The following is a 12,538-nucleotide window of genomic DNA, read 5'->3' on the forward strand; positions in this document are numbered from 1 at the left end:
TATTTCTCCTTTCTTTTTAACAGGAAGGACTCCCGGTAGCATTTTAACACAAGGATCCCCCGCAGCATACTTTGTTGGGTAGGTCTTAGAGGAACAAATTTCCTCAGCTTCTGCTTATCTGGGAATGTCTTAATTTTGCCCTCGTTTTTGAAGGACAGTTTTGCTGAATATAGAATCATTGGTTGGCAGTTTTTTTCCCTATCACTTTAAATACATCATCCCACTGACTTCCGGCCTCCGCAGTTTCTGAGGAGAAATCAATGTTTAGTCTTTTTGAGGAGCCCTTGTACGTGACAGGAAACCCTGGTGGCGTAGTGTTTAAGTGCTACTGCTGCTAACCAAAGGGTCGGCAGTTCAAATCCGCCAGGCGCTCCTTGGAAACTCTATGGGGGCAGTTCTACTCTGTCCTATAGGGTTGCTATGAGTCGGAATTGACTCGATGGCACTGGGGTTTGGGTTTTGGTTTTTGTATGTGACAATTTGCTTCTCTCTTGCTACTTTCAAGGTTCTCTTTTTATCCTTGCTTTTTGAGAGTATAGTTATAATGCCTCTTGGTGTGGCTTCTTTGAGTTTATCCTACTTGAAATTTACTGAGCTTCTTGGATGTGTATTTGGGGTGTTTTCTGCTGATACTTCTTCAAATACTCTTTCTCCCCTGTGGTGTAATTAATTACTTTTGTGTGTGTCCTTTCTAGCCACGATCTTACATCTCCCGCCCAGGTATTTGGGTGGGACTGTGTAATAGGGTAATTATGGCCTACGAAAGGGATTGGTCAGTTTTGCCTTAAAAGAGAGCCAATTCCGGAGCAGAAGGGAAGAGCCCACCACTACCAAGGAAGGAGAGACCAGCAGGAAAGACCCAGAAGCAGAGACCTGGCAACAGAAGATGGACTCATAGCGACCCTATAGGAAAGAGCAGAACTACCTCATAGAGTTTCCAAGGAGCAGCTGGTGGATTCAAACCTTTTGGTTAGCAGCTGTAACTCTTAACCGCTGTACCACTGGGGCTTCATGGTCTGCTTAGTGTCCCACAAATCCCTTAGGATCTATTTCTCTTCTTGATCCTTTTCTCTTTGGCTCTCAGACTCGATAATCTCAAATGTCATACCTGCCAGTTCACTGATTCTTTCTTCTGCAAGCTCACACCTGCTTTTGAGCCCCTTTGGTGAATTCTTCATTTCAGTTACTTTACTTTTTACTGCCAGTATTTCTTTTTGGTTTCTTGTTAAAATTTCTGTCTCTTCATTGATATTCTTGTTTTGTTCCTTTATCATTTTCCTGATTTCCTTTAGTTCTTTGAGCTTTCCTGTCATTCTCTGAGCAAATTTAATATTGTTGTTTTAAAGTCTGTGTCTAGTAAGTCCATTATCTGGATTTCCATAGGAATGGTTTCTGTCATCTTTATTTTGTTCTTTTAAATGGGCCATCCTTTCCTGTTTTTTTTGTATGTCTTGTGATAATTTTGTTGGTGTTGTTGAAACAGGATATTTGAATATTGTGGTAACTAAAAATCAGAGTCTTATTCTTCCGCAGTTTTCTTTTTATTTAGTTGCTATTGTCTCTTTTAAAGCTATTGGAAACTGGAATTTGTGAGTATCCAAGCTCTTATGGGCGGGGGGGGGGGTTCCAAGCTCTATCACCACCTGGACTCAACATTTGGGCTGTCCTATCCAGTTCCAGCGCTGTCCCTGCTGCCCAAACACAGCACTGAGCACATACTTGCATTTAGTTGTAATAGCTCTTACTGATCTTGGGTAAACTTGCTTTTTCCTGTCATTCCAGGCTGTGCAGGCCCTCACCGTGCTCGTCAGCGTCTCACAGCCTCTGCAGCAAACTAAACTACCTGAGTTGTTTCAAAGCTTCAGTAGATAAATCTTTACTCAGAGCATGAAGTCCATTTGCCATGCCAAAAGAGGCCTGTGAAATACCTTAAACTGTATGTATAGTGTTTCACATTTCATATGATGTTTGATATAATTAAGAAAAGCAGCTAACTGAATGAAATGTTGCCCAGTCCCACATCATCCTCACGATCACTGGTATGTTTCAGTCCACTGTTGCAGCTACTGTGCCAATCCAACTCACCAGGTGTTTTCCTTGCCCTTGCTGGCCCTCCACTTCACCAAACATGATGTCCTCCTCCAGTGATTGATCCCTCCGTCCAAAGCAAGCAGTAAGACAATGTTCTACTGTAATCCAAAGGTTTTTATTGGCTAATTTTCTAAAGCAGATTGGAAGCCCTTTCTTCCTGGTCTACCTTAGTCTGGAAGTTCCACTAAAACCTGCTCACTACAGGTGACCCTACCAGTATTTGAAATACCTGTGGCATGGATTCCAGTATCATAGCAACACACAAGCCACACAATATGACAGACAGGTGGTGGCTAATTACCATACTTTATAATAAGTTCTGCTGTGTGGTAGGGTGTGAGTCCACCCATCCTCTGTTTCATCTTCATAGGTGTCTTATCTTTTCTTGTACATTCTCATTTAAAATTTTGAATCAGCTTGTCTAGTTCACCAAAAAAAAAAAAAAAGGTTCTGATTTTGATTGAAACTGCATTAAATCTATATATTCCTGTGAATAACTGACATCTTTATATTCCATCTTCCTGTCCATGTTCATAACAAAAACTGTTGATGACTATAGTCATCCATTTGTTTAGTGACTTCCCCTAACTACTACTGCAAAGATTATTTTCTTGGGTATGTGTACTGAAGACACATTTCTTAGTTTGTGTTCAGCTAGCATCTTGACAGAGATTTACTTGAACACCAGGGGGAAAAACAAACTTAAAAATTAAATCTCTCCCTATCATTGCAAATTAGTTCTGTATCGGGACTTTCCCTCAACACTTAGCTAGGCTTACGATGAGCCAAAGATCAGTTCAAGGTGAAAGTGTAGGGTTTTGTCAGCTAATTTCTGGGCATTCTCTTGCCCTGGGCACGTGTGTTGCTGTCTCAGTTTTCCAGTATTGGTGATGTTTTTGAAAGCTTTGCTATCCAAAAAAACTCCCCAATCTCTCCTAGCTTTCCGGGGCCTATATTACTACTTCATTGTACTCTTTAGCCCTAAATGGCTATACCCGGTCATAGGCTTAGGTAGCTGGCTTTTGACCCTCAGCCCTGCACAAGCTCCAATATAGTCCAAATCAAGATAAGCACCTCACTTCAGCTTTCAGGCCTTCCCCAGGCAGTTAGAACACACACACAATGGCTGGGGAATACAGTCTTCTCAATTCTGTCTAGAGCCCGAGGCCAGGCTCTCTCTCTGGGAGTGTGGGCCCAGGAGCTAGAAAACCAAAGCTTTGCTAACATTTATATGTCACCTTTTTCTTGATTTAGCATTCGCCTAGAGGAGCCCTAGTGGCGTAGTGGTTAAGAGTTTGCTGATAATCAGAAAGTTGGCAGTTCAAATCCACCAACTGCTCCTTGGAAACCCTGTGGGGCAGTTCTACTCCATCCTATAGGGTCATACTGAGTTGGAATTGACTCAACGGTAATGGGTTTTCAGGTTTTTTACTTGCTGTAACCCTCTGATTGGTCTCCCAAGTTCTGCCTCTGCTGATTCTGCCAGTTTCTACTTCTTTCCCCGTGTTTTTGTGGGGAGACAGGAGAATGCGGTTGCTTATGCCACTATCTCGCTCCAGCGAGCCCTACAGTTTAGTCCTCTTTTCTGGCTACATTTCTACAAGAAAAAGGAAAGTGAACACGCATATTAAGACTTCCGTATTTAATTTTTATTGTTAGTGCTATCTGTTAGTATACTTACGGCCTTACGTTAAGTACTGCTGTGCAACAACGTTTGATGAGATTGGTTCTCTATGTGCAATATGAGACATCAACTCTAAACACACTTATAAGATAGAAACAATTTTCATTTCTGGATTTGTGATTAATATATAATCTCTTGTAAAAAAGAAAGTTTTCTCTTTTTTCCTTATAAAATATTAATACAGTAATAACAATAAAAACATAAACATCTCATAGATCTGCAGTTGTTCCTTGCTGTATGTATCATTCATCACTCTACTTTTTGGGGAGATATTACAAACAGTGTTGTTAAAATACACACATACATGATACACGAATGTTGTTGTTGTTAGGTGCCATCAAGTCGATTTTTGACTCATAATGACTCCATGCGCCAGTGTAGAACTTCCCCATAGGGTTTTCTAGGTTGTAATCTTTATGGGAGAAGATTGCCAAGTCTTTTCTCCCACAGAGCCACTGGGCAGGTTCAAGCTGCCAACCTTTCAACTAGCAACTAAGTGCTTAACCCTTGTACCACCAGGGTTACGTTCTAGGTATATATAAATACACAAATCATTAAAAAAAAAAGAATCCTTCAATCCTTCTTAAGTGAGAAAGTTTCATTAGTCAAAATAGCAAAAAAAAAAAAATCCCATGGGAATACAATAAGGATCATAAAATAGGACTCAGCACGTCTCACCCTACAGTTGAGCAGCGTATAGAGGACATGGTCGGGGGTGGTCTGAGCTCTCCACTGCAGAACTTCTGAGAGAAACAGGAACTGAAAACAAACACATTTATTAGGTTCAAACCACTGTAGTTTGGGCTGGTGTAATCTCGGTATCTATATCAACACAGCCTGCCTGCATGCTTTGTAAATGCTTAAAAATGGTTTGCCTCTCCACCAAAACACCACAGAGAAAGGATGACACACCTCCAACTAAAATCCTTGACAAGTATAATCAACAGAATAAGCAAGTGCTTACAATTTTTTCCTGGAGTTTGGATTCATTACGCCTGGTTTACAAACTTACAATCTAAGGTCCTTGGTGTGCTCCTGGTAACGGGAAGTTTTCTGAAAGTCTGCCCCAGGATGGGAGAACTCCATTTCTGATATGACTGACAGGAGCAGCCAATACAGAAAAGTCTTTCTTGCAGAGCTTCCAGAAGGTGCAATGTTAAATTCTGTGGGCTGCAATGGGAGAATCAGCTCTATTCTGTTTTTTTAAAAAGGGATCTATTAAATTTGCTATGCTTCTAGAATAGTAAATCCCCAATGCCATTAAACAGTATTGTAAATTATCCAGACTGAATTCACTGAATTGATTCAACACAGAGTAAAAAGGACAGCCCTATTTCTTATACAGTGTTAGTGTCATGATACAAGAAACATCCATGTGTAACATTTAACCCATTTTATCAAGTAGGTGGGGAAGTGCACTGAATTCACCTATCACTATATATTACCAAAGTGGTATTATTTTAAATTGTTGATTTTTGTCACATTGCCTAATAGCTCTAAATATAGAATAGGACCGTATCTTGGCTGTGGGAAAATGGGACCAGTTTTGGTCAGTCTTAGAGTTCTCAAGGATGAAGGGTAACAGCGGGGACCCATACCCATACATGACAATTTGTGTGATGTGTGTTGTGGAACAGGGTTTGAGGATTTCTCCTACTGCTCCTAAATCTGCTTTAAAGATGTCTAGCTCCGAGACCTGGGTTTTGAACTGATGTTTTCTTGTACTCCAAAGCCCAAGGACTGAAACCTCATACCAAGGTAGCTGTGAGGCAGTTTTTGGTTCAAATCAGGGCTGGTGGGGATAACGAGGAACAAGTGGCTCTGGGGAACCCTAAGACAGGACAAGGATTAGCTTCATTTTCTAATGCTAATTGTAGGACTATCATATGCCACACCCACTTTTCTCTGTGACATTTTCTAAAACATTGTACACACGAATAAACATATTTATCATACAAAATTACTAGGGATGTCTCTTCCTGGATCAAGAGATTAGGTAGGAAGAGAAGATTAACAAAGGCTCAAGAGATCAATAGTATACAGCGAATTGGCAGAATTAGGAAACTAAGGGAAAATGGCCACTTCTGTAACGCAGCATTCTAGCTAGATGGTGCTGAAGAGGAACACGGTATTGAGGTCTACTCTCTCAGCTGCTTACCTTCCGGGCCTGATCATTGTCTTCAATTTGACCAAGGTCTCTGCCGCTAGCCTGGGCGATTCTCTTCCCGGAGACGAGGTTGCCCACCATCACAGAGGCAGGACCAATTTCTAGGAGGAAACAGTGGCATACAAGTAATGAAAACGAAAATGTGAACCTAACTACCTTAAAACAGGGCTTCCCACCTTGATAAAGTGTGCATTCTTGGCAAATCCTCTGAGAGACCTCACTTTAAATAAATCTTATTAGAAGAGGGTTTCAAAGAAATTGCTAGAATGATGATGGGTAATAAAGACAAGCCTTGACTGAGGGCTGTATATTATTGTTGGATGCCGTCTGGTGGCGACCCGTGTGAGACTGGAATGGTCCCACGGGGTTTTCTTGGCTGCAGTCGTTATAGAAGCAGATCACCAGGTGTTTCTCCCATGGAGCCACTGGGTGGGTTCAAATGGCCAACCTCTGGTTAGCAGCCGAGTACTCAACCATTTGTGCTACAAGGGCTCCTTAAGAGTTATATATAAAAACAGTATTTTTATCACATGCCAAATTCCCCTATTATTTTTCAAGTCTCATTGCCCTCATTTCTCAGTTAGTGTAAACTCAGGAGATGCTAACATATTTTCACATCAGTGATTATAAAAAACAATAATACAGAAGACAAATGTGTTTCATTGCTATGTAAAGGCCTTCTGGATTATATGCGCTCTTGTTCCCTGGGATTATTATACATCACTGAGAGTAAACAATGTAACACTGTACATTGTTTATAAATACTTCCTGAGATAAATTCAGGCAGCAATACTGTTGGAGGGATAGGACACGGAAGCACTTCTCCATATATCCCACTGACTGAAAAGGCTTTAGGTTATCTGCCAGGCCCAGGGCAAAGGTAAAAGAATAGGCCAAAAGGCTACTGTAAAATCAAAGTGGTTTTTTACTCCATTGTTATTCACTTGACCCCCAAATCTCTTTTCTCAGTTTGCTGAAACATTTTGAAAGAGAACGGCAGATAAAATCTTTTCTGAAAGCTTTTTTTTTCCTCTATGAAAGAAAGAAGTTTCTTAAAGAACCACAGAAATGTTTTCAAAACACGTGGCTGCAAAAAACACTAGGTACCCTCCTGCTCCCTCAAGATAGCATTACCGACACTTTCTTTTCATTAAATACATACACATTAAGATACACACATTTAATAGGAAAAGGACAGAAGTACCAGGAGAACATCCCATTACGTGAGTATGTGAGAACACGTGTGTGTGTGTGTGTGTGTGTGTGTGGGTGTGTGACACAGAGACAGACAAGGACAGGGAGAAAGGAAGAGTGAAAGGATGACTACCAAAAGAATTGCTATATAAAATAACACAGACAACGCTACCAATTTTTATTTAATCCTTGGTTCACTAAAACACAAGTTAAAGACGACAACGATCAAGTCAAATTCTTATTAAACTTTTGATGAAGGTCAAGTTACATGTTTATAAATGAGGACATGTGATACATTACCCATTACACATAAAAAGCTGTATGCCTGTAGTTAAGCAAATTGATCACATATCAAAAGAAAACAAAGGTTTTTATGATACAGGTTTAAGAGTGTGGCAGCACAGAACAAGGCTTATAATGTGTACACTTAACCACAACAACCACCCTAACAATCATCCTGGGCTCCAAGTATAAACTCAATGAAACGACAACGCACAGTACAAGGTAGCTGAGTGACGTTCAGTAGGCTGTCAAAGTGAAAACAGGACCAGCCATTCTTCTCTACAGATACATTGCTGTCCATACTGAACTTGGTTTGCCATGAAATATTTAAATTCTCACAGCTACGTGGAGGAACGCAGGGTGTTTTGAGACAGGGCAGAAACTATGGATTAGGGTAGCCAATGACACACATTTCTGGGCTTTTTGGTATCTTTGGTTTTTGGCAGTTTGAACCCTGATGATGGTTTCTGTATAATCATGAGACTATACTAAATGTACTCAGCTAAATCACTTTGAATGTATATCCTTATTTTTTATGTTTGGTAGCTGTGAGCAAACTACCTTTCCTTACTTCTTAATAAAACGACTATGAAAGAGGAATAGTCTGTCATATTTAACAGACGAAAAGGAAATTTGGTAACAGAATACAAGCTGAAGTGAATACGGGTGCCACTGTGAAACGGCACGTATGAGTTAACTGCTTTTGCATGGATAATTAAATACCCTTGTACCCTGCATCTTTGCTTATTAATTATTACCTTTCTATCTTTAGTATCTGTTGATAAAGTATCTTAACATTCTCCTTGGTGATTTAGGCCTGGCTGGGGAAAATGCTTGTTTTAAGGAGCCAACTTAGAAATTAGCCTAAATTTCTTCGAAGGCTTATCAATAATATCTTTAAGAATTCAAACTAGGTTTTGGGGGACATCTTGGTCAATTAGCATAGCAAAGTTTATGAAAAAAATGTTCCGCATCCCACTTTGATGAGCGGCATCTGGGGTCTTAAACACTTGCGAGCAGCCATCCCATCCTTCTTGGAACAAAGGAGAATGAAGAATACCAAAGACACAAGGAAAATATTAGCCCAGGAGATAAAAGGGCCACATAAAACCAAAGACTCTATCAGCCTGAGACCAGAAGAACTAGTTGGTGCCTGGCTATCATCATCAATGACTGCCCCAACTGGGAACACAACAGACAGTCCCTGACAGAGCTGGAGAAAAGCACAGAGCAGAGCTCAGATACATGTAAAAACATCAGACTTACTGGTCTGACCAAGACTGGAGGAACCCCCGAAGCCACGGCCCCCGGACACTCTAATAACCCAGGACTAAAACCATTCCCAAAGTCCACTCTTCAGACAAAGATTAGACTGACTATAAAACATAAAATAATACTCGTGGAGAGTGTGCTCCTTAGTTCAAGCAGATACATGAGACCAAATGGGCAGCTCCTGTTCAGAGACAGGATGAGAAAGCAGGAACTGACAGAACTAGTTGAATGGACACAAGAAACCTGGGGTGGAAAGGGAGAGTGTGCTGTTACATTGTGGGGACTGCAACTAATGTCACCTAACAACTATGTGTATAAGTTTTCGTATGAAAAATTAACTTGAACTGTAAACTTTTACCTAAAGCACAATTAAAAAAAAAAAAAAGAATTCATACTAGGGTAGGGAAAGCAGTATTTTGGGGACACCAGGCTTTCACAGTCCCTCATCTTGTGCCTCTCCATCCTTGGGTCAAGTCTTCCTTTACTAAACATTTACTTCTGCTTATGTTATCTGAATGCAACCTTTGAGACCTTGGGTGCCTTGAACTTCACCTAGGCTTATGAACTTGTTTTTTCCAACTGTTGCTAGGAAACAGGACACTTTCTTGCTGTACCTCATTTTTAAAATCTGTCCTTAACCAAGACCTGATGATTTCTCTCCCTAGGTGAAGTGAGGTGGGCGTGTATGAAACACTCCCACGGGGTTATCACCTCTCTTAACAATGTGAAAAACATAAAATGGAGACAGACCCCAAAACACAGGTATTTGGAGTTCACATTCATTCTTTCTTGTCCTACACTCCCCTTATAGATTTACAAACCCTTAAGTCAGCAAATTTATCACTAGCATTACTGAACTCCCACCATACCATTCTCGACAAATTGATGCAGGGGACACAGACAGAAATTTTACCTAAAAGGCAGCAGCAAGATACATAATCCTGAACTAGGGGTAACATTTCTCCTCTCTGTGGCACTGGAGGTCTCCGAGGCCTACTCCTCATGCTGGCCTGGTGGGATTCTTCTCCAGCTATTCTGATAAAATATACGCCAGGGAATTTTAAAGCTGTGAAGTTGTGCCTATTTTTATAATATTGACAATATTGTTACCAGCCCAACTAATGGGTTCAACATTTTTGTGCTCAAGTAAGATATTCTCATAGTACGCTCTGTTGCTAGCTAAATGAATACTAATTTACCAAGTAAAAATTCAGCTAGGTTTTCTATAAAATATTTAAATTTTAGAGGGTCTGTTTCAAGCATTTAACAACACAGTTACACATAAATGGCCTCAAAAAAACGTTTGTGTTGGCTGCCAATAATGGATAGTCGTTTACAGTCATAAATGTTTATTCCAAAGGGGCCTTAGAAATCATCCAGTACAATTCCTTCATTTACATCTGTGGAAACCAAGGCCTAGAGAAAATGTGATTTGTCTAATGTTACATTCCAGGTTATCAGCACAATTAAGAACATCTACTGGTACCCCAGGAGACCTGGTGGCACAGTGGATAAGAGCTCCGCTGCCAACTAGAAGGCTGGTATTCAAACCTATCAGCCACTCCTTGGAGACCCTCTGGGGCCGTCCTACTCTGTCCCACAGGGTCGCTATGAGTCAGAATTGACTCAACAGCAACAGGTTTGGTTTGGTTACTCATACTTCACATAAGTCTTTTTCTATTTCACCACAGCTGTCATTTAATATTTATTGAAAAACAGTTTTATGAAGAGATAGAATTGCATGACTTCTCAGCATTTAATGAAAACAGACGGAACATCAACTATCTTACAAATAGGACTTCTTTTTTTTTTTAATTTTGTTGTTCTTTAAAGTTACCAAAATCACATAAAACTTCACTTATTATTGTATTAGAGCAGCAAGGTACCAACCCTCCAGGGCAATCCTTTCAGCACTCAACCTCTAATAAAGAAGACTGTTCAGGCCCCCTGCCAGCTCAGATCTTCGGAGCATAATGAGTGGCATTTGCTCTCTCATTTTACTACAGTTCTCTTTCATTGGGTGTCTTGACATTTGACAGTTTAACTGAGCCCTGAAGCTATGAAACCATATCACAGATCTGCAAATGATTCTACATATCATAAACACTCTGTCCTGGATCCTGCCTACACAAACTACTGAACTGTCAGGAATTCGCATTCATGCCTTTGTACTGGGAACCACTGGCTGGCTGCCTGGGTCCCTGGGTCAAGAGCGTCTGTGATCATGGATTGATACAAGTAGAGGAGAGGAGCTGCTGCCTGATCCAGTCACTTCCCACTTTATACTCAGGATACCGTGGTGAGTCCCCACACTACTGCAAACTGTAGTATTGCAGAAACGAACATGACTAGATAGAGCAATTGTAGTTATATCATTCCCAATGTGGTTTATGTTCTCAGATAATATGGACAAAGAGGTGATTTTTCATCTTTTCGTTATGCTCACTGCAGTGTTATGCTCTGCGTTTTTCAGTGGCTCACTAACGCCACTGTACCCACACAGTTGACAGAAGTGGATCCTTCTCTCCCACTCTACATCGAACTACAGCAATCACACAAACCAGGGATTGAGAGGATAAAATAAAGGTGAGAGGAGAAAAGAAACGCAAGAAGGATACTAGCTAAGAACATCTAGAGTATAGGAAAATAATTTTTTAAAACAGAAATAGCTCAGAAATGAAAAAGCAGTGATACATGTAAATCTAATTTGCCTAGGAAGTCGAAACATGATGACTTTCTGCATTCTTTAAGAGTGAAAAAAATATATACTCTTATGTATAAATTACATTCTGACTACCGTGGAAAAAAATCTTTGAGTTGTATAGAGGTGGAAACCCTGGTGGTGTAGTGGTTAGGAACTATGTCTGCTAATCAAAAGGTTGGCAGTTTGAATCCACCAGGCACTCCTTGGAAACTCCATGGGGCAGTTCTACTCTGTCCTGTAGGGTCACTATGAGTAGGAATTGACTTGATAGCAAAGGGTTTTGAGTTGTATAGAGGTAAAAAGCAAAGGGTTTAGAGTCAGAAGGTTTGAATTCAAGTTTTCTCCCTGCGATTGAGAAGCTATGCATACTTGGGATGATCATACTTCTCTAAGCATCAGCTTCCTCACCTTTACTATTTCATCTACAGGGCTGCTTACTGGGGAGGCTTCAGGCGGAGTCTATGAAACCTCAGAGCCTGCCACAACCACAGAGTGGCCAAACTGGATTTTTTCAGATTGGTTAATATGTTTACTGTGAGGCGTGTGCCACTCACCTGTGAGCCCAGGATACAAAATGCCAACCACCTCAGGGTCTGGTATAAAATTCTGCCCAATAATGTCATTCTTTATTAAATGGTAGCAAACTGATCCAGTTTAAGAAACTAGAGTTTGGGGTAAGATCAACATAGTTGAGGTTAAGGGCACAGACTTACCACTTAAGGAGCCCGACATCCTGGGCCACAATTCTGTTTCTAGCACATTCTGGCAGTATCACCTTAAATAAATGACTTAACCTCCCTGTGGCTCACTCTCCTTATTTGTAAAATGGGGATCTTATGTCATTAGTACTATCCTATATCACAGGGCTGTCAGGAGGATTAAACAAATTAATACATATAAAGTGCTTAGAATACTGGCTAGCCTGTAGCATGCCTAATGCCATCATCATTATCATCCCAGCCTGAGCTTCTGTCCTGGGTATTATGAAATCTTTTGTACATTTCAGTGCTGAAGGCCCTGGGCCCCTCCTTTACTATACTGAACAGTTCCTTCCTCATGATCCAGTATATTCTTGCTATAATTTCCCTTTCACTGATATTTGGCCTAACCTTAAAGAGCATGCTTGATATAGTTGCCATGAGAG

General features: G+C 40.6%; 1 protein-coding gene across 2 annotated transcripts in view; it reads right to left on the reverse strand.

Annotated features, from left to right (window-relative positions):
- DIP2C (disco interacting protein 2 homolog C) overlaps nt 1-12,538 on the reverse strand; it is a 657,451-nt gene that overhangs the window by 134,707 nt on the left and 510,206 nt on the right. For both annotated transcript variants that reach the window (XM_064285066.1, XM_064285065.1), the window contains 2 exons: nt 5,934-6,043; nt 4,454-4,534 (listed from right to left, as the gene is read on the reverse strand). In XM_064285066.1, the coding sequence (XP_064141136.1) occupies nt 4,454-4,534; nt 5,934-6,043 (191 nt within the window). The remainder of the gene's footprint in view (nt 1-4,453; nt 4,535-5,933; nt 6,044-12,538) is intronic.

The sequence above is a fragment of the Loxodonta africana genome, chromosome 4 (assembly GCF_030014295.1).
Source record: "Loxodonta africana isolate mLoxAfr1 chromosome 4, mLoxAfr1.hap2, whole genome shotgun sequence".
NCBI classification, from domain to species: domain Eukaryota; kingdom Metazoa; phylum Chordata; class Mammalia; order Proboscidea; family Elephantidae; genus Loxodonta; species Loxodonta africana.